The sequence below is a fragment of the Mesoplodon mirus genome (genome assembly GCF_964341445.2).
Source record: "Mesoplodon mirus genome assembly, chromosome: 19".
NCBI lineage: Eukaryota > Metazoa > Chordata > Mammalia > Artiodactyla > Ziphiidae > Mesoplodon > Mesoplodon mirus.
The window spans coordinates 18,111,606-18,137,924 of record NC_138995.1 but is presented as its reverse complement, the minus strand read 5'-3'; the positions used below and the strand labels follow the sequence as shown (position 1 = coordinate 18,137,924).

General features: G+C 40.4%; 1 protein-coding gene and 1 pseudogene across 2 annotated transcripts in view; one reads left to right on the top strand and one right to left on the bottom strand.

Annotated features, from left to right (window-relative positions):
• TANGO6 (transport and golgi organization 6 homolog) overlaps window positions 1–26,319 on the top strand; it is a 170,478-nt gene that overhangs the window by 41,044 nt on the left and 103,115 nt on the right. Inside the window, exons 8-12 of the mRNA XM_082606990.1 lie at window positions 5,571–5,683; window positions 7,345–7,521; window positions 10,876–11,008; window positions 12,743–12,934; window positions 21,379–21,513. Coding sequence (XP_082463116.1) covers window positions 5,571–5,683; window positions 7,345–7,521; window positions 10,876–11,008; window positions 12,743–12,934; window positions 21,379–21,513 — 750 coding nt within the window. The remainder of the gene's footprint in view (window positions 1–5,570; window positions 5,684–7,344; window positions 7,522–10,875; window positions 11,009–12,742; window positions 12,935–21,378; window positions 21,514–26,319) is intronic.
• On the bottom strand, window positions 14,629–19,312 carry LOC309795477 (guanine nucleotide-binding protein G(I)/G(S)/G(O) subunit gamma-10-like; annotated as a pseudogene). The gene is made up of 3 exons: window positions 19,282–19,312; window positions 16,335–16,392; window positions 14,629–15,177 (listed from the first exon to the last, which is right to left on the bottom strand). The product of its transcript is annotated as a guanine nucleotide-binding protein G(I)/G(S)/G(O) subunit gamma-10-like (transcript).

The following is a 26,319-nucleotide window of genomic DNA, read 5'->3' as shown; positions in this document are numbered from 1 at the left end:
TCCATACAGGCCTCTTATTTTGCCCCTCAGTCCTATCCTACACATTTATATTGGAAAAGCCATAGGTAGTTACAGAAATTCTACTTTTCTTCAAAACACCATTTCACTTACTCTCAGAGAGGCTTTTTCACACCAAAGAATTAAAAAAGTACCTTGAGAGTCTGTCTATACCTTTCCTGCTTCAGCTTTCCCATCTCTTGGTATTTTGTTTGGTGATCCCTAGTTGTACAGATACCTCAAGTAAACTTGAGTTACCAGAAAACCTTTCAGCTAAACAGGATTTCATCTTTCAAGTATTAACTTCAGAACTGATGGAACAGAAAGCTCCTGAGGATGGGTTAGAAATTTGTTACATCTTGGTCAAGTTGAAGATTCAATGTTTCAAAAATTTTGGGGCGGGGAGGGATGCTTCATTTTTTTCAACTAGTCTTACCTCTTAATGGCTGAGGTACCAGAAAAGTATAGAAGACCATGAGCAAACTTGCAGTCAAGTCAGGGAATGCTAGAGTAGATAGGAAAGAGTTTTAAAGCTTGATTAATCCAACCTCTTTATTTTCCAGATTAGGAAACTAAGACTCAGAGAAGTCAATTGATTCATGTTAAGTCTCTCAACTGCTCTCAACTGTGGAATTATTTACAAACAACCCTATGTGAAACATGCCCGATAGTTATACTGCTAAAAAAAGGAAACTTCCAAATGATACGGAACATCTTTACAACAGGTAGAAATAATATATCAAGTATTAGATTGTGTTTCAGAACTTGAATCTCTACCCCGCTTTGCCTCCTAGTGAGCAGGGAAGACCCCCTACTAGAAAGAGACTGCACATAAGCACAGTCCAAAGAAATTCCACAACACTTGGGTGTTAGGGCCCAGAGGCGGGGCAGGCAGGCCCTCCCCTCAGTGGGGCAGGAACAACTTACCTATTGTGCCTTCACTGCTTCTTCATTCGGTACTGTCACCAGCCTAGTGTGCAGGAGACTGGGAGGAAATAGCCCCAACAGTTTTTTTCCGTATGTGGTATGACTTCATTGGAAGATTCTTTTTTTCTGGGGCATTTGGTTATTGTCAGTGCTGGCACCAAGAGATCACAGTGCAGCACTGACTGAATCAGTCCAGCCTCCCATGTCCCTTTATGGGTCACTAAACTCCATATACAAGTCAATGATGTGGGGCAATCCACATTAAGGGAAAAGTGACCAGATTCCACTTTGGGAGTATAAGCAGCGGGTAATGTTAGATGTCAGGTGCAGACCAAACTGTTAATCTGCATGAGAGTTTAGTGTGAGGCAAGAGATTAGAAGGAGGGGACTGTCGTTGGAAAGGACTGGCTACACTGTGACCCTGGAGAGCTACCGGAAGACTTGGTAGAAAGGAGCTATATAAGACTCTCAGTAGGAGGAAGAGGAGGCCGCACAGGAGTGCTGTCCATGGTGCCACTGGGAACTTCAGCCCTACTTTGCAGAGGTCGCAGGAATAGGGTCATTAATAGTCTGACAAGCTGGGATCCACTGAATCTGAGGGGCCACAGCAGGGATAAAGTTAGGGATTGAAGAAATAAAAATATCATTATGTACAGGAGGAGGTTAGTATTGGGAGGCCATGGGGTACATGCTTTGCTCTTTTTTACATTGTGGTAAAATAGACATAACATAAAATTAACATTTTAACCATGTTAAAGTGTATAATTCAGTGGCATTTACAGTGTTGCACAGCCATCATCACTGTTGTCTAGTTCCAGAACTTTTTCATCGCTCTAAATGGAAACTCCATACCCATTAGGCATTCAGTCCTCATTTCTCCCTCTCTTCAACCCTGGCAACTGCTAGTCCACTTTCTTTCTCTATGGATTGTGCATGGATTTTATGTCAGACAGATCTGGGTTCATCCTGGCCCTGTCATTTATTGACAGTTTACCTTTGCTCAAGTAACATAGCTTTTCTGATCTTCAGTTTTCCAAAGTTTTAGAATGAGAATAAAATGCTTAACTTGCAGGACTCTTGCGAGAATTGATTGTATATTAAATGTTTAGCTGAATACCTGGTTCATTCTTAAGTGGACATGCAATAAGTGGTAGTTATTGTTTGCTTTATAAAAGCAGTAACAGTGGGGTTCCTTTATTATTTTTTTAATTAATTTATTTTTGGCTACGTTGGGTCTTTGTTGCTGTGTGCGGGCTTTCTCTAGTTGTGGTGAGCGGGGGCTACTCTTGGTTGCGGTGCATGGTCTTCTCATTGTGGTGGCTTCTCTTGCTGTGGAGCATGGGCCCCAGGCGTGCAGGCTTCAGTAGCTGTGGCATGCGGCCTCAGCAGTTGTGGCTCACAGGCTCCAGAGCGCAGGCTCAGTAGTTGTGGTGCACGGGCTTAGTTGCTCCGCGGCATGTGTGAATTTCCCAGACCAGGGCTCGAACCCGTGTCCCCTGCATTGGCAGGTGGATTCTTAACCACTGTGCCACAGGGGAGTCCCCCAGTGGTGTTCCTTTAAATTGTATACACTGCGTTAAAACTGCTTATTCACCAAAAACTCAGGTAACACAACTTAATCATCTACTCTTACAGGTGCTGAAGTAGGGAACTTGACTTTTGCCTGCCAGGCTAGTTAAAGAGGTCAGAGACTTATATATTCAAGAACTGATTATGTGTTACAAGCTCTAAAATGCTTTTGGAATTTATAGGAGAAAAGTCATTAATGGTGGTTAGATGCTTAACGAATATTTGAATTAGAGAATGAACGAACAGTTCAACAGTGAAATGATACAGCAGGCCCATGGAAGAGGTAGAACTTGAGCTGGGTCAGCTTAATAAGTACCACTGCCTGTCTTTCATCTATAAAGTGCAGTCTTGTCGTTAGGATGCAGAGTAGTCCATAAGGTGGATAATAGAACTGGATTTTGATGATTGTTTATAGATGGCCAGTCCAAAATTTTTGGAAAATAGATACACTTACATTAAGGACGTTTAAAGAGAAGTAGATTAAGGCTCACTCCAAGGAGGAATTTTAACTATTAATGTTGGAAGGGAGGTGATAATCCTGTATGTGTCAAGCAGAGGCCATTCAAGTTCTTTGAGCTCTCAGAGAGAAAACTCATTGATCAGTTTGAGCCAAAGGAGACTTTAAATCTTTCCACTTTGAAAAAAAAATTTCTCTATTCTTAATCTGTGAACTTAATGGATTATTGGTGAATTGATAAGAGTTATTCTTAATTTCTCCCTCTTTCCACAGGCTCTTCCCCTCATCACTGTCTATCCCTTTAAACTTGTTTTTCTTCTGGCACTTGTCACTGTCTGATATTATATATTTGTTTATTTTCTGTCCCCTCACTAGAATGTATGCTCCTTTGAAGCAGATAATTTGTTTCCCACTGTATCCACAGAACCACAAACGTGTCTGGCACACAGTTGGCACTCAGTAAACATATGCTGAACCTTTACATAAAAATGAATCACATATGTATATGTATATGTATAAATAGCTGTGCAGTTTTTTTCTATTCCTTGTAAGAAAATACAGAAAAGTGCGAGAATTTAAAAATTGGAGGAGTTTATCAACAACAGCATATACCTCTGAGAAATGTGCTTGATTTGAATTCATGTTAAAGTTTGAAGCGCTTTAGCCCAGCAAATAATAAAGATTTAGCTTCATTTGTTGGTTTGTTTGTTTGTTTGTACTAAAGATGCTGGTAAGGAAGGATGGCTCCTTAGGGATTACCTCTGGAACACACAATCCAGAGGCAAACAGTAGGCCCTTACGTTATCTGGGGGAATCTCTCTTTAACCTCCTGTAATTGGTGATATCATAATTAGCCCCACATATTATTTCTGAACACTGCCATACAATGCACCTCATTTAGCTGGGCTTATGGAGGTTAGATCATGCACAGGAAGCTGGCTCCTTCGTTTTCAGGCTCCACAGAGGAATTGGGAGGCTTAAGGAGTGTGAAAAATTAGGTTTGATTTAAAGGGACAGGGTTCTCTAGAAAAGCACAGAGATTTTTCCAGCGTGTGCCTCCATGACCTTTAGTTTCCCATAAACATCATTGATTTCTACCTCAGTGCTCTTTCTGTAAATTAGGGCCTCTTGAAGTTTCCTTTTCCTCATCCTTTAAAATAGGTCTGCTAATACAGACTTCATGAGATAGTTATAATTTCAATGTGCAAACTCTTTAAAAAATCTAACATAGTACCTGGGAGATAAAAATCCCAGCATAGTTTCTGGAACATATATTAAGTGTGTAATCATTGTCCGATCCTCTTTCTTCTTTTATTATTATTATTGTCTATACCATCAAGTTTTAGTTAATTTATTAGAACAGAATTACGTTTTAAAATCCTATTGTGGGGACTTCCCTGGTGGTCCAGTGGTTAAGAATCCACCTGCCAATGCAGGGGACACGGGTTCAATCCCTGGTCCAGGAAGATCACACATGCCATGGAGCAACTAAGCTCATGCGCCACAACTACTTAGCCTGTGTTCTAGAGCCCACGAGCCACAGCTACTGAGCCCGGATGCTGCAACTACTGAAGCCTGCACGCCTAGAGCCCATGCTCCGCAACAAGAGAAGCCACCGCAATGAGAAGCCCACGCACTGCAATGAAGAGTAGACCCCGCTCGCTGCAAGTAGAGAAAGCCCACGCGCAGCAACGAAGACCCAATGCAGCCATAAATAAATAAATAAATAATAAATAAATAACAGTAAGCTTGTAGAATTTAAAAAAATAAATAAAATGAAATAAAATCCTATTGTGTTTGATTGGAGTTTTGAATAGCATTTTGGCACTTCATAAGATACTTTAAATTATCCACCTTGAATAATAATATTAACATTAATATTATTATTGGTTTATTTGTTTTATTTTTCCCTTTTGATCACAAGCAATGAGAGAGAACAATTCTTGTTCACTTTTATATTCACTACAGTGCTTAAAACAGTACTTTGATTCCAGTAGAATCAGAAGAGTTTGTTGAATCCTTTTTAAAAGGTACAAATAGAAGTTAACATAGTTATTGTTAATAAACATCAGAATCCTCACACACTTAACCCTATAAAACCAGTGCAGATCTAGGTGCACATTTATTGAACTGGAGAGAATAGGACATGCCCATGTGACAGTTACATCTTAAGAATGACAAATCTAGAGCAAGCTGTGTTTTGCTTTGTTTTCTTTCAAATCTAAAGCTTTTCTATTTGGTGGTCATTGCTTGTTAGTTTCTAATAGGAGGGCCTTTAGCAGTAAGATAATTATTGTACTGATGAATAATAGATGAAGAGACTCTTGAGGTAGTCAGAAGTAGGAAAGGAAGGGGTCAGAAAATGGGTTCACCTACCTGGTTCACCCAGCAGTTCTTAAGGCTGCACGCATGAAAGAGCAATGCTCCCTTTTTAGTCTCCCTTTGATTCAGCCTGTCTGCTAATCTCAGATGGTTTCCTTAGGCTTAGAGCTACAGTTGTTTACCTCAGGGCTAGAGTGTTGCTTAAGATAAGCCTCCAAGCCCTGCTAATTTGTGCATGGTGTTTGATTCTCATTCCTCCGTCCTTGCACTCAGTGTACCACCATTTCCTTTTCCCTAGGTGTACGTGGTCGGGAATGAACCTTTAACAGTTTTGGTGGATTCCCTGCTTCCTGTCCTGGGAGTGCTCTTTTCTCTCTACTGTTTTACCAAGCACAGTGTGTCTCACATAAGGTAAACAATCTAGAGAACCTTATTGTTTGTAAATACTGAAGTCTTTCTTGTATGTTGTTCTTATTTTGAATATGACTTATGCCACTTTATAATTTTTTTTTTCTTTCAAAGTCAGGAGAACATTTGACAGTCCTCTAGAAAAGAAAGAGAGCTTTGCAGATTGCACGGGATTGGATCTAGTTTTTAGAATGACTTTCCTCAGCCTCTGTCTTAGACATCAGAAATGAAATCTCCATTTACATGTATGAACATGCCACTGTTTGATCAGTGAGAAATATTGGAATTACATGTCTAGGGAGGAGGAAATAGAGGTTGGATCATGAATACCTTGTAAGTAGTTAGAAATCAAGTTGGGGAAATCTGGATCTGAATGTGGCATTCTGTAATTTAGGCTTGGATTTGGTGTTAATGCTGTACAGTGTTGTCGAGAATGAAGGGATTCCTTAGTCATCCAGAAAATAATCTTTTGTATTGGAATTTAAGTAGGACTCATTTTGTATCAGCTCTGTTTTCACAGTGATTTATGTTGTTTCTTCCTCCTTCTAAGACTTTAACTGGAAGTTTGAGATTGACATACACACACTACTATATATAAAATAGATAATAAGGACCTATTGTATAGCACAAGGAACTCTACTCAATACTCTCTAATGGCCTATATGGGGAAAAAAATCTAAAAAAGAGTGGATATATGTATATGTATAACTGATTCAGTTTGCTGTACACCTGAAACTAACACAACATTGTAAATCAGATATACTCCAATAAAAATTTAAAAAAAAATCCTACAGAATTCTGATTTTTGGTATTTGGAAATCCCCCACGTGTAATCTCATATTCAGTAATAGTATCTTCTTCATAGTGTTATTATGAAGACTGACTGTGCATTGAAGTGTTTAGCACTGTCCCTGGCAAATAATAAGCTCAAGAAATAGACACTATCATCATTAAGTGATAAAGCAAAGTACTCTGTCTTGCATATTATTCGAAGCTTACATATTGCCTTTAACTCTCTAGCTTTTGGTCAGTGGATCACTGAAGCCCACAGACATAAGGGAAGTGACAAGAGAAAGTGCAGTGGAAGATGGAGGCTATAAATATGTGAATTTGTCTTCAAAACACCATTCCTGTAATAACTCTTGTTTTAGTTTTGAAGCCCGAGTCCTCACAGCACTATCATGTCCTCATCAGAGACTGAGAAGGAAGAAGCAAACGTTTATTCCATTCCTGTCCTAGTTGATTGGCACGGATAAGAGGGGATAAGGAATCAGCAAGAATTTGTTGGTGTGCTGTTTCTTGGTCTCCAGTTATTGGTCCCACTGATCTTAGATGGTTTGATCACTGTAAACTTTTCTTTCACAGTGCCTGATTCAAAGGCAGTGAGTTCATTTGGAATAAAAAAAATCATGTGGGGCTCAGGTGTCATATCAGGGCTGCTTCTACAACCAGAGATTAGTTAGTCACTCACTGAATTTCAGGATATTTGCATTCTGAAATTCACAAGAAGCATAGTTTCCACTCCCACACTTCAGTAGTACTAGATGATTGTGCCAGCCTTTAGAATGCATGGAACCTGACTTTCATTCTTTCTTTTTTATGTTATCTTGTTAAATGTGTAGAGTAAGATGACAAGCTCATTTATAACTGCTTTTTTCTGCCAGGTCACTTTGCCAAGAGATCTTATTATGGATGCTGGGGAAACTGGAGAGGAAAAAGGCAATTACTAGCCTGAAAGGATTTGCAGGGTTGGACAAAACTGTGCCCTCTCTCCATTCTCTGTGCCACTTTAGAGCTGCCACTCAAGGTGGCATTACGATTACCATCAAAGAGGCCGTTTGGTGAGTCCACCCATCCTTTGCTGTCTCTTCAGATTTAATTGTACTCGAAAGGCCATTCTGTGACTCGTCCACTAAGGGGCGCTGATAGAAAGGAAACCAGAAACTCAAGCAGCTGAGGTGCTGCCATTTATTGATATCTCTAAGTGAAATGTGAGCCTTAAATGATTCTCCAGGTTTTTCCTAGATGCTATAGCTAATAGGTGCAATTTACTGGAGCCTCACAGCTCTGCATCACAACAAGCCCACTTACTTCACAAAGTCTTTGCCAGTGAATCAGAGTAAAAGGCAGACACATATTCACCCTCAACACCATAACAATCCAGTTCTCCCTCTGACACTCAGAGTGATATATGTGTGTTCAGAGTCAGACTTAATCCTAAGGGAAATTGTCCCAAAGCTCTCTTTTATGGTAATTTTATGATGGGGGTTTGTTTCTCCTAGGGGTTGTTTAGAAGGCGGCTAACAAGTGTTAGTGGAATGGATAATTTATTTCTCCTGCATCTCACAAGTGTATTTTAACTTATTTCCATTTTCGAGGTGATGTGTAGATGTTATTACCTATGAACATGTTCTTGGTTTTTTTGTTGTTGTTGTTGTTCTTGTTTTGCGGCACGCGGGCCTCTCACTGCCGTGGCCTCTCCCGTTGCGGAGCACAGGCTCCGGATGCGCAGGCTCAGCGGCCACGGCTCACGGGCCCAGCCGCTCCGCGGCATGTGGGATCTTCCTGGACCGGGGCACGAACCCGTGTCCCCTGCATCGGCAGGCGGACTCTCAACCACTGCGCCACCAGGGAAGCCCCATAAGTTCTTGTTGATCAGAGTCCATGTAATATTTAACTGGTGGCAGCTACTCAGAGGTCACATCACATTCAAAGTACTGCTATTTGTTAAAGTGTTTAAATTTAACTATTTAAGTTCATGGTTAATTTGGTTAAGTTTTAAAACACTTATTCAATATGAGAGTCTTGAGGAAAATAGAAAAAACACATTGATTGCAAACAGAATTATCAGTACAAACTTAAGCTACTAATTTACTGAGAGTTGTTGAGCATTAGTAGGTTTTGTGGTTATAACTATGCCCCCGAACTGAAGGAGCTTACTATTTTTTGGCATGTTTATTTAAAAACCCCTCGGAACAGTTTATCCTAGGACCAATTTAGGGACTAGATAGAGAATTTTATAGTATGTGACTTAGCAGTTAAAACTTACTGCTGTCTTAACAAGTCTTTGGTGCAAATATGTCAAAATCAACAGTTCTTATTGAAACTACAGTTTCTCTTCTTGGTAGGAAAAAAAATGAATAGGCAGTGATTGAATGGATCTCCATACACTGCCAGAAGCAATGGATCCTTAACCTGGGGTCTGTACATGGACTTCTCGGAATCTATAATCCCCTTGAAATTATACACAAGAAATTTTTTTATATGCAAACATGGATTCTTTGCTGAAAATAGGGTCCATAGCTTTCATTAGGTATTGAAGACGCTCCATATCTCCAAAACGTTGACACCATACCAAAGAAATGTGTGTGTGTGTGTGTGTGTGTGTGTGTGATTTTATGATTTGTTCTAAAGACCCTGCTCATGGTGCTAGTCCCCCAAGGGCAGGGTCCATATCACCACCTGGTCTTTATCACCACTTACCTTTCACTTTACCATTCTGCCCAGCAGCACCAGTAATCAATAAGAAGTTTGATTAAAGAAACTCTAAAAGAGCAGCTTAGATTTCATGATCTTTGGATCCAGAATTTTTACCTTTCTGGAACTAAATATAACTATTTGGAATTGACTCTTTCATTGAAATTTTAAGAATGAATAAAATAATGCTTCTTAAGGTAGTTGTTGTCATGTCCTTTTTTTTAAAGAATACTTGAATACAGTACTTAATTTTGACAGTTGGGTGGTGCACAGAAGCTTAGAAGCTATTTCAGCTTTTCTTCTAACATAAAATGTGGTGGAGATAACATGATTGATCTGAAGGACCCTGGAAGATTCTAGGATAATATAGGAAGTAATTCTAAGCGTAATTTCTAGGTTATTCATTCTACTAAAGGAGTATAAAGGCTATGCTATGAAGTGAACTGGCAGATTGGGACATACTGCCCAGTTAGACGGTTTGCCAAATTAACTGTAATAATTGTATTTTCAATGAAATGAAGCAGCATCTGTCATTTTTTTCTCAATTTAATCTGAAAGAAATTTTATTCTTTTTTTTTTAATTAACCACTTTATTTTATTTATTTTTGGTTGTGTTGGGTCTTCGTTGCTGCGCACAGGCTTTCTCTAGTTGCGGCAAGCGGGGCTACTCTTTGTTGCAGTGCACGGGCTTCTTATTGTGATGGCTTCTCTTGTTGCGGAGCACGGGCTCTAGGCGTGCAGACTTCAGTAGTTGTGGCACACGGGCTTAGTTGCTCCACGGTATGTGGGATCTTCCCGGACCAGGGATTGAACCTGTGTCCCCGGCATTGGCAGGCAGATTCTTAATTACTGCGCCGCCAGGGAAGTCCCAGAAATTTTATTCTTTCATCATAAAAGTAATACATGTTCTTTGTATAATACCAAAAAGCATAAAGAGGAAAACAAAAATCAACCACTATCCTAATCACTGTTTACATTTTAGTGTTTTGTTTTCTAGTGTATCTTCTGTACCTTTGTATTTATTTACATGATACAGTATAAGAATGCTATATATTGGCTTTTACACTTATCCGATGAATGAAAGCTAGAAGCCTTAGTACCTCATGAGAATTTTCTTGAAACTTTTTGCAGAAATCATGGCACTGTTTTTGATAACTTAGTCACATTTTATTACTTGGAAATTTGGCCTCCTCAGTTTTCTGCGCCTTTATGCATTTTCATAACTCAACAATTGGTTCACTGAGATTGACTGAATCTCTTCCTATGAAGATCATGTCTTTTTCCACTGCCCATAACCCTTAGTGGCTCGTTGAAAAAAGGTCCAAGTTCCTTTGAATGGCATCCAAGGCTCTCTGTGATCTGCCCTTGCTTTTCAGCCTTCTCTTTCTCTTCTTTTCTTCAGGAACTAGAATATCTGCATAAAGCTATACTTTAATTCCTCCTTGCTTTTGCAACTTATTGAAATAATAGTAATTCTTCAACATCCATCTTAAAATGAATCTTCCCCATTTGAGCAAATGACTATGTAGGACATGATAGCCTAGCTTCTGAGAATAAATACCTTTTCAGCATGGAGAAACAGGAAAATAATTTAAACAAATTTTTTAGCTCTTTATAATGATTTACTGTATGGAAATAACATGTTACTTTAGAAGATTACTAATGGGGTTTCCAAAAAAATAGTTTCTCTGGGTGATAAATCTTACCCTGCATTGCAGTGATGAAGATGAAGATGAAGCCCTATACCAGAAGGTGTCCTCAGAGCAGTGCCAGGTAGAGCACCTTGGGGACTTGCTGTCCCACTGCCAGGAATGTGGTTTGGCAGGTGACTTCTTCATCTTCTGCTTGAAGGTAAGAACTAAGTATAGTTCATGATGAGCTTTATTCTAGGGTAGTACCAGGAGCCCCTTTGAATTTTCAAGGCAGTCATAATTTTAGGTCCTAAAATTAGGTCTTAATTTAGGAGAAATAGAGGACATAAGGGTAATTTATTTTTTAGTAGCCTTTTGGTCAAAAAGAAATTTACCTTCAGCAGTACACATATGATTGAACTACTTTCCAAGATAATCTGCACTGAAATTTTAGAGATGACCAAAGCAGAGCTGTTGATCTATTAAAGGGTTAATCTTTGCTCTTTGTTGACAGTAAGAACTCTTTTGAAGTTAATAGTAGGTTTTACAGCTATAGAGTAATCCCTTATCCTTTCTGACTATTGTTTTGTCAGGTATTTGCAAAGGAGATGTAGCAGTTCTGCCTCTCTCATTTCATTTTGTAGCCACTTGAAACCTTTTCCGGGTTTGTTTCTTAGCCTGGTGGTTGTGCTTCCTTTTGCCCTAATCTCCGACAGTAACCTATGCCCCATACTGTTACTCCTTGTTTGTACTGCTAGCGACCATAAGCCGGTATCTCTGATTCCCTGTCCATCTCTGCCTTCTTTAGCATTTTCCCTAAATAAAGTGTCAACTCTAAGAGAATGTCTGTGGAGTTTAAGGTTGGTGTGGGTGTGGGAGAATGCAAGGAGGGAATCACGGCTAACGTTCCTAGAATTGAAGTGGGTGATACTTTTTCGATGTTTCTCACCTCCCATGTTCACATTCATCCCCCCTGCCCAGCCATTCACTGTAAATAACATTCCAAGAAAATACCCTCTTAATTGGATAATTTCTTTAAAATTTGTTTAAAAAACAAAAAGTCAAACGGCTTTGCTCTAAACCAAGGTTTTTCTGCCTTTGTACTATTGACGTGTTGGCCTGGATAATTTTTTCTTGGGGTGGGGGCTTCCTGTCCATTGTAGGAAGTTTAGCAGCATCCCTGACCTCTACTCACTAGATGTCTGTGTCAGCTCCCAATTTTGACAACCAAAAATGTCCCTAGATATTGCTATGTGCCCCCTGGGGAGCAAAATTGCCCAGAAACAGTTGAGGACCACTGCTCTAAACTGTCAGTTACTAAGGTAAAGCATTAATTCTTAAGGAACCTAAGGTTTTCCTTTCCCAAGGAAATTTACAGTGTGAAAGCTAGGGAAAAGCTTACAAAACCCACAGTAATGAATTATCTATTAGTAGAAGTTCTAAATATCTTAGGGAAAAAGAGGTGTGGTACTGAAAGCATGTAATAGTCTCTAAAAAAGGTTTGGAAATGTTATGTGACCTCACTTCAAGGGAAGCTAGTGGTAGAGATCATAAAAATAGTGATAAAGTAAGTAGTCTGTCAAATTAGTTCTTTGTGTGTATGTATGTTTTTTATTATGAAGTTTAAAATTTTCGTATACCTGGTATCATGATATATGTATTATTCTGCAACTTACATCTTCCATTTGACCGTGTTTTTGAGATCCCTCTGTATTGATATCCATATAGATCTAGTTCATTTATCTCACCTTCTGCAATATAATAAATACATCACAATTTATGCTTATTGCTGTACTTTTAAGTTGTTTCCAGTTTTTGGCTATTGTACATAATGCTGTAATGAAAACAGACTGGTTCTCTATATACACATTTCAAACAGAGTTTTCTAGCTGTTTTTGAAATCCTTAGTTGTACAGGATTTTTCTTCTGTTTTTCTTTTCTCCCACACTGATAGGAGTTGACTCACATGGCTGAGGAAAATGAAGCAGAGTTAAAAACAAAGCCCTTCTCCAGCAAAAGCCTCTTGGAATTAGAGCAGCACCAGACTCTTCTTGTGGAAGGTCAGGAGCGGAAGCTGCTGGTCCTCCAGCTTACGGCTGTTCTGTGTGAGAGAATGTCTGAGCAGATATTCACAAACATCACTCAGGTCAGTGACGGCCACATGCCGGTTCCCAGCCTGGTGGTGTTTGTCTATTTCAGTTTCTTTCATTCTTTCCCCAAAATGTTCAAAGAAATGTTTACTCAGAGTGTGGTTTGATGACACCTGCATCAGTGTTACCTGGAATTCAGGTTAAACGTAAATTACTGAGCCCACACCAGGCTAAGAGAATCAGTACTTTCATAGGTCCTGGGAATCAGCATGTTTAACAAGCTCCTGAGGTGATTCTTTTTTTTTTTTTTTTTTTTTTTTTTCGGCACGCGGGCCTCTCACTGTTGTGGCCTCTCCCGTTGAGGAGCACAGGCTCTGGACGCGCAGGCTCAGCGGCCATGGCTCACGGGCCCAGCCGCTCCGCGGCATGTGGGATCTTCCTGGACTGGGGCACGAACTCATGTCCCCTGCATCGGCAGGCGGACTCTCAACCACTGCGCCACCAGGGAAGCCCCTGAGGTGATTCTTATGCACATGAAACTGAGAATTATTTAAAATATTTATATATCACAGTGGTTTTCAACTTTTGGTGCAAATAAAATTGTCTGGGATCTTTTTCCTAATACTGATGCCTAGCCCACTTTTAGAGATTCTGATTCAGCATGGCTGCATTAGAGCCTGGGCATATGTATTTTTTTAAGCTCCATGGATGATTCTAATGTGCATTAAAAGTTGAGAGTGATTAAAACTCAAATTTGAAAAAAAACACTAATGATAAGATCACCTTGAATTGTATAGGTCCTCTAACTCACAGCTTATCTCCACAACAGCCTGTGAAGTCGTTTTTGAGTGTTTGTTTTGTTTTGTTTTGCCTGTGAAGTTTTCAGATTTTTTTTTTTTTTGCTGTCATTAGCAGAAATTTTATTTCCAAGCTCTTCAAAGGTTATAACAAGCACAAATAAAGTATTCTTTTAAGTGTCCCAAATTAAAGTAAAACACTTATGACATTGAGTATTCATTTAGGTTTTAATATTTTCACATCACTTTTTAAAAAAATCATTTGTAATATTCTGTAGATCACATTTATTTTATTTTATTCTTTTATTTTTTTTGCAGTATGCGGGCCTCTCACTGTTGTGGCCTCTCCCGTTGCGGAGCACAGGCTCCGGACGCCCAGGCTCAGTGGCCATGGCTCACGGGCCGCCGCTCCGCGGCATGTGGGATCTTCCCGGACCGGGGCACGAACCTGTGTCCCCTGCATTGGCAGGTGGGCTCTCAACCACTGCGCCACCAGGGAAGCCCTGTAGATCACATTTAAACATTGTTTTAAAGACATGATATAATTTAGTATTTTTTTAAAGTAAAACCACCATTATAAAGTAGAGGAACTTAAGATGACAAAGATCAAATCTGCTTCATATACAGGATGGGGCAATCTAATACACAATACAACATTAGTCCTTTCAAACAAGTTTGCTAAGAAACAGCTCCCATGTTTAGTGTTAAAAATAAAACAATCTTCTTATTTAAAAAAATCAAGATATCATTTCATTAATACAGCCCATTCTTCCCCCAATTTTATACTTGCTTGGCTTCATTTAGAAATTATAAATTCATGAGAAAAGATCAAATTTTGTTATGGTATAAAAATCTTAGTTGGGAACAACAAATTACAAATATTTAATTTTTTTTTTAACAAACAATACTGTTTTCCTTCCCAAAATGTAAACATCTAGTAAATAAAGCATATGTAACATTCCAGGTATAGAAACACTAGTAATTCACTTAATGAAAGAGGTGTATTTTGGTATATTTGGTGGTAAGGTTTTTGTATAAGTATAAAGCACTTCAGCAAAGAACCAGGCCATTATTATTTAAAATCTACTCCTTCACCCAGTTTCCTTGAGTAGAAACTCATAAATTTCTGTAGAATTTTGGCTAAAGGACCAGGCCACAGGAAAGGTCCTGTGAAATATCTAAAAGTCATTTGGCTGGAGAAGTGTGTTCTTGAGATTTGGAGGCGGTCATTCATCACTTGGTGCTTGAAAGCATTTCTCAGCGGACTTCTTCCCTACAGTCTTCAGAGTAAAGCACAGGATCTGGGCTCCCGAAAGAGGTTGCTTCTGGCTGGAACACCTACCAGCAGGACTTCCTTGCAGGCATTCTGCATGCACTACTGTTGAAGCTCTGCAGCCGCCTGAGAGGCCTTGATCCTCTCCACGCAGGCCTCCAGCTTGAGCTGCTCCACCAGGCGCTGCAGGGCGCTCACGCTGGCCCCCAGATTTTTTTTTTTTTTAATGCTTTCAGAGTAGAGTAATTATGTGAATCAGTGCCTGAATTTAATGACTCAGACATTATTTTTACCAGCTTTTTTAAAAAATAGGAAATAAAAGTATTAAAGCATAGGCAGTGTAGTCATCATATTTTACCACTTTACCACAGTTAGTTGTTGCTCGGTTGGTGAATAGTCAATTGTAAGATGCTATGATTGTCACGCTTAGATCTGACTCTCCAGCTCTTTGTATCATCGTCATTGTCATCTGCCTTCCGGTGTTGCTAAGCAGCATTTCACTACAGCTCCTGCTGAGAAAATTTGCAGCTGCCTGTCAGCTCTGACTTATCGTGCCTGTTTAATGAGAATTATGCTCATTATTTCTTTCCTGGCCTCTTATTCCTTCAGTTCACTGACCCCGTATTATTTAGTAGGGTGATTTGTTTCTCCTGTGTTTATTATATCAGTTCCCTAAAGACTTTTTCATCCAGACTTTATGTTTTTGTCTCAGGATGCTAGTTGGAAAGGAAGATGGTCTAAAAACTGATAATGACTTAAGCCTTCCCACTTATCTTCTTTTACTCCTAATTAAGGAACAGTGGTGTTAGGCTGATACAAAAGTGATTTGTCCCATTAAATTATCGACAGCTGAGGTTAAAACATATCAGGACAAAAAGAAACACACACAAAAAATTGAACTGCATTTGGTAGTCTTACTGCTAGTGATAATTTTGGTATATTATTTTGAAATACACACGTGTATGGACATGTTATAAGTAATAAATAAGTTATAAATAGTTTTGTTAACATAATTAGGAAACAAGATTTTCAGCATAAGAAAGAGTTATAAACATAAAATTAAAGAACTTGAGTAAAACCCCTATAATATTAAGTTCTAACTGGAAGTGTTTATATGAACTCATAATTTATTTTTCTCTTTTTAAAAAGCAGGTATTTTCTAGCTCAGTCCACTGTCAATGCCAAGAAGCAATGACAATCCAGTAGCAATAACTGTCCCCAGTACCAGATTATAATTTCTAAATACCATCTCCTACCAAAAGAATGCAAAACTTATTGGATTAAAGGTTCATTCGGGTCTAGGGCAGGAATTGTACTGTAAGCCTCAGGGCATCTTGAAGCAATCCGAGGTTAACGGGCTCATGTCAGTGGCATTCAGGAGCCAACTTGGAGGAGCTCCTGTTGACCACAGGTAGGACAATTTGAGCATTACAAAGAATAATACCTGCAGTGGATTAAAACACGTCAAGGCCCCCCCCCCCAAAATCTCTTGTAGGACATGTTAGAGGTTGCTGAGGCATCAGTTCACTATTTTGTAAATTGATAAATGAAGGGAATGAGTAAAGCATTTATCCTTCCCGTGTAACTAGTCAACGCAGAAAATTTTTTCTTTGTATAAGAACCAGAGCTGAAAAACTCAAAAAGAGAACTAGAAAATTATATTTTGTAATCCCCTGATAACAAAATGGATCTAGGTAACAATCATCAATGTTGCTAAAACCATTAGGGGTACCTTATAATGAATGTATTAGGCCATTTGGCACCCAAACCAACTGTTCCTTTCTTCTCCCAGCATTTTATTACAAAAACTTTCATATTTGAAAGAATTTTATAGTGAGTACCTGTATACCCACTACCTAGTTTCTACAATTAACATTTTATTATACATGCTTTATCACATATTTATCTATGTTTCCATCTGTCTATACATTTTACTTTTGGTGGATTTCAGGGTTAATGCCAATATCAGTAATGTCAACCTGAATATTTCAGCCTGGACCAATTAATCTTTTTTTATTTATTTTTTAATTTTTTTAAATTTTGGACCAGTTAATCTTAACATCACCATGAGAAGCAGACATTATTATGTGCCTCCTCATGTAATGCCATAGGAAGTATGCCATACCACCTGGGAAGGGTTCTTCCCCTCAAAACCTCCAAACAATACAAAACAAACCCCCAAAAATGTGAACCTAAATCTGATCAAGGAAACTCAGGGTAGAGGAGCAAATTAAGTGCCATGAGGAAACAATTAGCCAAATCCATAATGTGGGAAATTCCATAGGACAAATGACCCAGCTTCTTCATCAAATAAATGGCATTAAAGAGGAGCGGGACTGTTGGGGACTTGAGTCATATCAACGAAATGCAGTGTGTGGATCTTGATTCAAACAAGCCAATTGTATGAAGATATTTTTGCGACAGTCATGGACCAGGTATTAGAAGATATAAGGAATTTTTATTGAGTGTAGTCATGGTATGGTAGTTATATAAAAAACAAATCTTCTTTGTTAGACATGCATATAGAAGTATTCATGGGTGAAAGATTAAAAATTCAATAAGGTGTGTTGGCAGATGGCATGTTAGTATGTGAGATGATGCAGAGAGGAATGAGGTGTGCAACGGTCTGTACTGATACAGAGCCCTGTTCCAATTCCCGAGTTCTTTCATTCCGCAAATATGTAATGAGAGCCTACTATGTGCTACATACTCTTCTGGGTATCAGAGACACGGCAGTGAACAAAACAGACACATATCTGTGCTCTCGTGGAGCTTACATTTACATAGAGGGAGAGAGAGACGGTAAACAAGTAGGCAAAAACACACAGGGCGTTAGACGGTGATAAGTACCAGAGAGAAAAATCCAGCAAGGAAAGGGGATGATAAAGGGAGTGTGATAAGGTAAATAGGGTGGTCATGGAGAACCTCACCGAGAAAGTGACTTTTGAGCAAAGATCTGAAGCAGGGAAGGAGTGAGCTATTGAGATACTTAGGGGAAGAGTGTTCCAGATGAGAGGGAGCATGCCTGGAGTGTGGAGGGATCAGCAAGGGCGCCAGTGTATATGGAGTGGAATGAGCAGGATTCCCTTCTTCCTGGTCTTTCAGGAAACTGCCACAGTCTGCACCCTTCTGTAACTGGATCACGGTAATTGGCAGAATAGAAGGGGTTCTACGTGCTGTGGTCTTTTTCATATGATAAAATTTTTTAACATAAGAAACACGTGCTCATTGTAAAAACATTTAAGCAACACAGAAGTACAAATTTTTAAAAAGTAGGGACTTCTGAGGGCTTCCCTGGTGGCGCAGTGGTTGGGAGTCCGCCTGCCGATGCAGGCGGCGCGGGTTCGTACCCCGGTCTGGGAGGGGCCGGGGCAGTGGGAGGCCCGCGTACCGCAAAAAAATAAAATAAAAAATAAAAAAAAAAATACCAGGAATTAAAAAGTAGGGACTTCTGATTAAAGATGGTATGTTGAACAAAAGTGTTTATCTGTTCCCTCTGGAAACCACAAGGACCAACAGAGCAGGAGTGGAGACACATTAGAGAAGAGAATAACAATATTTGGAAACTGGAAAATAGTAGCTGATTCAGCAGCATCAGAAAATGGAAAGCTAAATGCCTGCATGGAAGAAGTCAGGAAGCAAAGCACTATGCCTCAATAGAGGTGTTAAAATTTTTTTGAAATGAAGAAAAAGAAGCAGGTCACTTCTCCTTGCAGAACCCTAGAAGGACTGGGGGCACCAGATAAGCTCTAAAGATGGAGCTGAATTTAGAGCTTAAACCAGCTTGAGGGCTTCCCTGGCGGCGCAGTGGTTGAGAATCTGCCTGCCAATGCAGGGGACACGGGTTCGAGCCCTGGTCTGGGAAGATCCCACATGCCGTGGAGCAACTGGGCCCGTGAGCCACAACTACTGAGCCTGCACGTTTGGAGCCTGTGTTCCGCAACGAGAGGCCACGATAGTGAGAGGCCCATGCACTGCGATGAAGAGTGGCCCCTGCTTGCCACAACTAGAGAAAGCCCTCGCACAGAAACAAAGACCCAACACAGCAAAAATAAATAAAATAAATTAATAAACTCCTACCCCCAACATCTTCTTTAAAAAAAAAAAAAAAAAAACCAGCTTGAAAGGCTCCACAAGAGTCAGTAAACCCTTTGACTCCTTCCTTAACTTTGTACAACTACCTCCCCTCCGCAGCAGAAGACTGGAGGTTTATTCTTGAGAGAGGTTGAACCCAAATACTCTGAACTTGAGTGATAGTAGCACACTGCAGCACGGGAGGATTAAGTCGATGCCTGCAGACTCAGCAGTAAGGCCTCAGCTCCCTTGCACTCACTTGCCAGAATGTTGGCAGCAGGTTTGCACATCCCCATAGGATTATTGTGACGGTTAAATGAGTAAATACCTGTAATGTGTTCAGAGCAGTACCTGGTAAATAGTAACTGCTGAATGTTATCACTAAATTAAATAGCTAAATAATTAAAACTGGTTGCCTCTAGAGTCAGAATCAGGTGGGGAGAAATGGGGTAGGGCACTGCCATTTTTCATTATAAACTGTCAGGAATATTTGGCTTTTAGAATTATGTAGCTTTATAAAAACTTTTAAGTAAAAAGTAAAAGTGTCTCCCATTGTCTCCTCAATATACATAAATTCTAGAGTAGGCATCAGTCACATACCTATCCTTGTGGCTGGCAGCCCCATAAAAATCACAGGAAATGAATAGTAGGGGAGGAGCTGTTGTCCAAAGGGGTATAGTGGTTTAGTTGTTACAAGGTTTGGGGGAAAGGGTACTTCATAAATGACAATAACAGCTGGCTGTCAACACCAGTTAACAGCCCCCAGGTTTTTTATTTTACATACAAACTGAAAGTTTCTTAACAAAAACAAGATCATACTACTTGTTTAGCAATATTAAATAGATAGATAAGTGGAATTTAGAAAAAGTTAGAAGGCTAGATAGTGTTCTGTTCCAGCAATTTAACAGTATATTTGTGTGAAATAGAAGCTTCCTATAATCAAGGAGTGCTTTAGAAAACTCTTTGGAGGCAAAATAGGTGGCCCAAGATGGTAGATCCACCAGTTTCTCTGGGAAAAGCCAATGTCCTTAACTGCTAGTAATCAATAAATTCTTAGGCTAGAGAGGGTGGTGAAAATTGCCATAACCAGCATGGTTCATTACAGTAAGTGGAACTTTTAATAACCTTTCTAGTTTCCTGCCTTGCTCCAAAAGACAAGTGTTAACAAGCCATTCTCCTGACTTTAAGCCTGCAATAAAGATTCTAGCATAGTGTGTGATTTGCCCAGAAAGTTAAACATGCAAGCTTGCATGGTATTTAGAGGCTTATTATGACCTATCTCAGCCATCCCATTTTCAAAATGATTTTTCCCTTTTGAGCCATTAATCCTAAATGTGCATGTGAGTGTGTGCACGTGCACATGTGTGCGTGTGCATTTATGGGTATGTGTAGGCTGTCTTTTATTCAAATGTGTTTCTACTTAAGATGATTAATCCAAGCCCAGTTAAAATGATGCCGACCAAATTAATTCCATTTAAGGCTTAGTTGTTAGCCAAATGCTATGTAAAATCTTATATAGGAATAATCTTAATCCTTTAAAACTATTGGATACTTTAAAAAATGACTCTGGATCGTTTGTGTAGATTGTTTGAGGACACTGAATTCTAAATAAAATTAATGCCTCTTCCCCCTTTCTTTGCTTACTAGAACTAGACTGTCAAAACAGGGGGAAGGAATCATTGAAGAGGAATCCTTATTAGGAAAGCAGATCTAGGATACTCTAAGATGGTCAGAAAGTAACAAATGATTTTTCATTTTAATTTCCTGGCAAAATTCATGAAAAGTAAAGGAAGGTGGATTGGTGTATTAAAAGATGTGAGAAAGTATAAATGGGCTTTCTCATTTATTGACTGTATGGCCTTGAACAGATCGCCTCTTTTTTTTTTTTTTTTTTTCTTTTTGTGGTATGCGGGCCTCTCACTGTTGTGGCCTCTCCCGTTGCGGAGCACAGGCTCCGGACGCGCAGGCCTAGCGGCCATGGCTCACGGGCCCAGCCGCTCCGCGGCATATGGGATCCTCCCAGACCGGGGCACGAACCCGTATCCCCTGCATCGGCAGGCGGACTCTCAACCACTGCGCCACCAGGGAGGCCCCAGATTGCCTCTTTAAGTCTAAGATTCTTCATCTGAAAATGAGGACAAGAGTACATCCTAAAGTTGATATGAGACCTAAGTGAGCTTGTGCATGTAAAACACTGAGCACCACGCCTGCTACATGGTAGCAGTTGTTGTTGAAGCTTCTTGCTATCGTGATGTTGATGAGGGAAAAGATGAGGAGGTAGACGTAAGATGTAAAGAGAATTTTGAGATTTTTTTTCCTTACTCCTCGCTGATTCTCAATTCCATCTCTGTGGTAGGTTGTGGACTTTGTAGCAGCAACCCTGCAGCGAGCATGTGCAAGCTTGGCTCACCAGGCAGAGAGCACTGTGGAATCACAGACACTGAGCATGTCCATGGGGCTGGTGGCTGTCATGCTGGGAGGAGCCATTCAGGTGAGTTGCAGATGTGAACCAAACTTGAAAGGAGGGAGGAGAGAAGAGAAAAATCTGTTGCTTCCCTTTCATACCCTTGTGAGAAATCAGAATGGATATTGCACACAGGAGAACCAGGGTAAACAAGTCAGGTTGTTAATAAGAATTCTCTCCAAAGTGGAGGACAAGAAAACTGTAACACTTCCACCTTGTTACCTGGGTAGACTTCCCCATCAGTAAGGTAGGGCCCTTTCTGACCTGGCACGAGCTGGATTTGGAAATACCTGGCACAGTGTTTTGCATCTGTGGTGAACGCTAGATTCTCTGGCCCTCACTGTAGTGGCTCTCCAAAGCTCAGCCCTTGTCCCTACTGCTGTAGTCAGGGGAGAACCTTTGTAACCTGCTGGTTGCTTAGGATTCCATGTTTTGAATAGTTCCATTTTAGCACAGGGTCCATTGTTCAACTCATATCATGTAGCATGTTAAAGCTTTGTTTCTAGTGCATGTATCTTTTATATAATTTATAATTTTTAAATTTGTTCACTCAAAACATATTTATTGCCTACTTGTTATATGCCAGATACTGATCTAAGGTGCTGGGAATAGAGCAGTGGACAAATAGACATGGTCCCTACCCTCATGAAACTCAAAGCCAGTGAGGGAGTCAGACATTAAATAACTATTTCAAAAAATATACTTAGAATTGAATGAAGTACCTCAAACGAGAAGTGGAGGGTACCAAGAGAACATAACATCTAACCTAGGCTGGGAAGGTTTCCACTGAGGATACACATATAAGTCTAAGCTAAGACTTATTGCATAGGAGTTTGGGAGTGTGTACAGTGCAGATGGAGGAAACTCTCCCAATTAAAGAAACATCATGTACGAGGGCTGGGAAGCAGGAAAGAGCTTGGTATACTTAAGACACTGATAGAAGGCCTGAGTAGCTGAGTTGTAGAGACCAGGGGTCAGAATAAGGTGGAAAGGTAGGCACATATGTGTGTGTGACATAGCACATTAGGTTAGAAGACTGCAAGAAAGCAGAATAGGTTTAGTGCAAGTATTATGAAATCTGACCTGAAGTCAAACTGGACATAACTCTTAGCAATGAGTAGGGAAACCCTCTGGGAATGGATTTTTGAGTTTGAAGATTAAACTCTGATACTGATGCTTGGTATATTAGAATTTGACTCTCTCTAGCCTGTCCTTAAGAAGAAAAGAAATTTTATTGGGGCCTGTTGTTAATGTGAAACCCATTTCCTGGTAGATTTACTTAGCACTCCTAATTTTATATTTCCCATGTAGTTTGAAAAAAACATTGTTGGTTCAGTTGCTAGAGTCATATTATAGTCCTGCTCTTAGAACTGTCAAGGATAAGTTCCCCAATGGAATAGTTTTTCTTAAGTTGTACTGTTATTGGATTTAGTTGAACTGATTGATTTGTGTTTTGTTTTTGTTTTGTTTTTGAGGTACGTGGGCCTCTCACTGCTGTGGCCTCTCCCATCGCGGAGCACAGGCTCCGGACGCACAGGCTCAGCAGCCATGGCTCACGGGCCCAGCTGCTCCACGGCACACGGGATCCTCCTGGACTGGGGCATGAACCCGTGTCCCCTGCATCGGCAGGCAGACTCTTAACCACTGCGCCACCAGGGAAGCCCTGCTTTTCTTTTTTCTTATTTAACACTTAGAAATTCAAACCATATCCCAAATGGAAAATAGAACACAGAAATCTCCATTTCCTATTTGAGAAGCCCATTGTTTTGGGGCTGGCTATGTAAATTAGTCATATTCTAACAGAGACTCACCTGACTGATGCAAATGTACATCCTTTACCTGTCCCTGCCCTTCCATGAGCCATCCTGACTCACTGATTATATCTTGATTCCTCTGACTTTGCGCTTAAAGTGAACATAAACACGTCACTCCTATACTTTTGCCCTAGATCTATTAATTTTTTTTCCATTTGATTCAAGGATTTATAAGTGGCTTCTATAGTAATGCTAGGTTTTCTGTCTTTGTATTAAAAAAAAGTCACAATTCTGAATTATGTTTTCAGATGATCATTGGCTAGGTTGTTGCTTCAGAGTCTAGAAGATTACATTGTATTCAATACCTATCCCTGATTAGGATTCATTGTTTTAACTAATGAAACAGGATCTAACAGAGTTTGAACGCTTCTTTCTTTCCTTTCTAATTTATGTAACTAAGATGATTATTAGAACATAGTGTCTAGGAAGAGGAGTTGATTTGGAGAAAGTGTAGGTTTAAGACTGCTAACTAGACAACCATATTTCCAAACTTATTTTCTAAATGTCAGGATTGGTTACCAGTAAAAGTATGATGGTGGTAACTTGCCTGTCCCCTCAGGAAGCAGTTTCTGCATGATGTTCCAGGGCCCATAGTGTCCTCTGAAGCACTGCTGCGTGGAACAGACCTGATTTTGTTGGGGCTGGGACTTTGAACACAAACCTTGAGATCTCATGCCACTTTTTCTGAGAGTATCATAGAATGAACTCATTCAAGAACTATTTATCAAGTGTCTCTTTTCCCTCATGGAGTTTACCTTCTAGTGGTTGTGATTAATCTGATGAATTCTTAATTTAAAAAAAAGATTTATATTTCTATATCTTGTATCTTTATGTATGGCACATTATAAAACAGAGCATACTATGTGCTGACTTCAAACAAAAGTAAAAGTACCACTTGTAAAATAAATTCAATGACATTGTATATAAGGACCCAGACATATAAGCTGCTCAACTAAATATCTGAAGAAACATAGGTGATATACAGAAATGAGAACACAAAATAAATGTAAATGTTTTTCAGAATTAGGAATTTTTAGGTTAGCATTTTATTGCTGGAAGAGACTCTTGGATTCTTCCAAAATAGTGATTCTCATTGCAGCAGGGTAAGGCAGAATGAGGGTGTGTATACCCCCACGGGGAAGCTTTGTAAAGTCTCACGTGGGGCTTTTTCAGTGTACACATGCCCTCCTCTGGCTGTCACCCAAGTTCTCCTCTGCTTCCCTGCGAAGACACACTCTCTCCCACCACCCAGCTGGTCCAACACCCAGGTGTTGTTTGTTTTTGTTTTTGTTTTTGCGGTACGCGGGCCTCTCACTGCTGTGGCCTCTCCCGTTGCAGAGGCTCCGGATGCGCAGGCCCAGCGGCCATGGCTCATGGGCCCAGCCGCTCCGCGGCGTGTGGGATCCTCCCAGACCGGGGCACGAACCCGTGTCCCCTGCATCGGCAGGCAGACTCTCAACCACTGTGCTGCCAGGGAAGCCCCTGTTTTGTTTTGTTTTTTAATTTATTTATTTTTGGCTGCATTGGGTCTTCATTGCTGCGCACAGGCTTTCTCTGGTTGCGGCGAGGGTGGGCTACTCTTTGTTGCAGTGCGCGGGCTTCTCATTGTGGTGGCTCCTCTTGTCACGGACCGTGGGCTCTAGGTGCTCGGGCTTCAGTAGCTGTGGTACGTGGGCTCAGTAGCTGTGGCTCGCAGGCTTAGTTGCTCTGCAGCATGTGGGATCTTCCCAGACCAGGGCTCAAACCCATGTCCCCTGCATCAGCAGGCAGATTCTCAAGCACTGCGCCACCAGGCAGGCTCCTTATGCACTATGGGTTTTGGCAAATGTATAGTGACAGGTATCCACCATTATAGTGCTGTACCTAATAGTTGCACTAACCCCAAAATCCTCTGCCTATTCATCCCTCCCTCCCCCTAACCTCTGGCAACCACTGATCTTTTCTAGTTGTGGCGAGCGGGGACTACTCTTCGTTGCAGTGTGTGGGCTTCTCATTGCAGGGGCTTCTCTTGTTGCAGAGCATGGGCTCAGGTGTGCAGGCTTCAGTAGTTGTGGCACGTGGGCTCAATAGTTGTGGCTCACGGGCTCTAGAGTGCAGGCTCAGTAGTTGTGGCGCACGGGCTCAGTTGCTCTGTGGCATGTGGGATCTTCCCAGACCAGGGATCGAACCCATGTCCCCTGCATTGGCAGGTGGATTCTTAACCGCTGTGCCACCAGGGAAGTCCCAGGAATTCTTTGTATATTTTAGATAATTGTCCATAATCAAACGTGTCTTTTGCAGATACTTTCTCCTAGTCTGTGGCTTGTCATCGCTTTCTCTTGACATTGTCTTTTGCGGAGCAGAAGTTTTTAATTTTAATGAAGTCCAGCTTATCAATTATTTCTTTCATGGATTTTTTCAGTATTTCACCTAAAAAAGCTATCACCATACCTGAGGTCATCTAAATTTTCTGTCTTATGTTATCTTGCAGGAATTTTATAATCTTGCATTTTACATTTAGGTCTGTGATCCATTTTGAGTCAATTTTTGTGATAGTGTAAGGTCTGTGTCTAGATTCATTTTTTTTGCATGTGAATGTCCAATTGTTCCAGCACCATTTGCTGAAAAGTTGGTCTTTTCTCCATTGTATTGCCTTTGCTCCTTTGTCAAAGATCAGTTGACTGTCTGAGTTAGGAGTGACATCTGAGTTAAGAAAATAAATCTGGGTGCAACTTCCTGTTCTTGTCAGGTGGGCATTCCAGAATCCCAGTTCATCTCACAGACCCAAAATTGGGAAGGAGTTCAGCCTTATTTTGCAGATTTGAAAACTGAGGTTCAGAGGATGGAAATACCCTGTCAAGGTGCCACAGGGAGTTAGTGGAAGGATCAGGGAGTTGGAATCCAGGTCCCCTGGGGACCAGTCCGAAGCGTCCTTCTTTGCAGTTTTAGGCATTGCGTCTCATTGTTGAAAAGTTCTGCACAGTGCTCGGTGTCTACCCAGGCACTCAGTGCATCATAAGGCAATTTATAAGGAATTAAT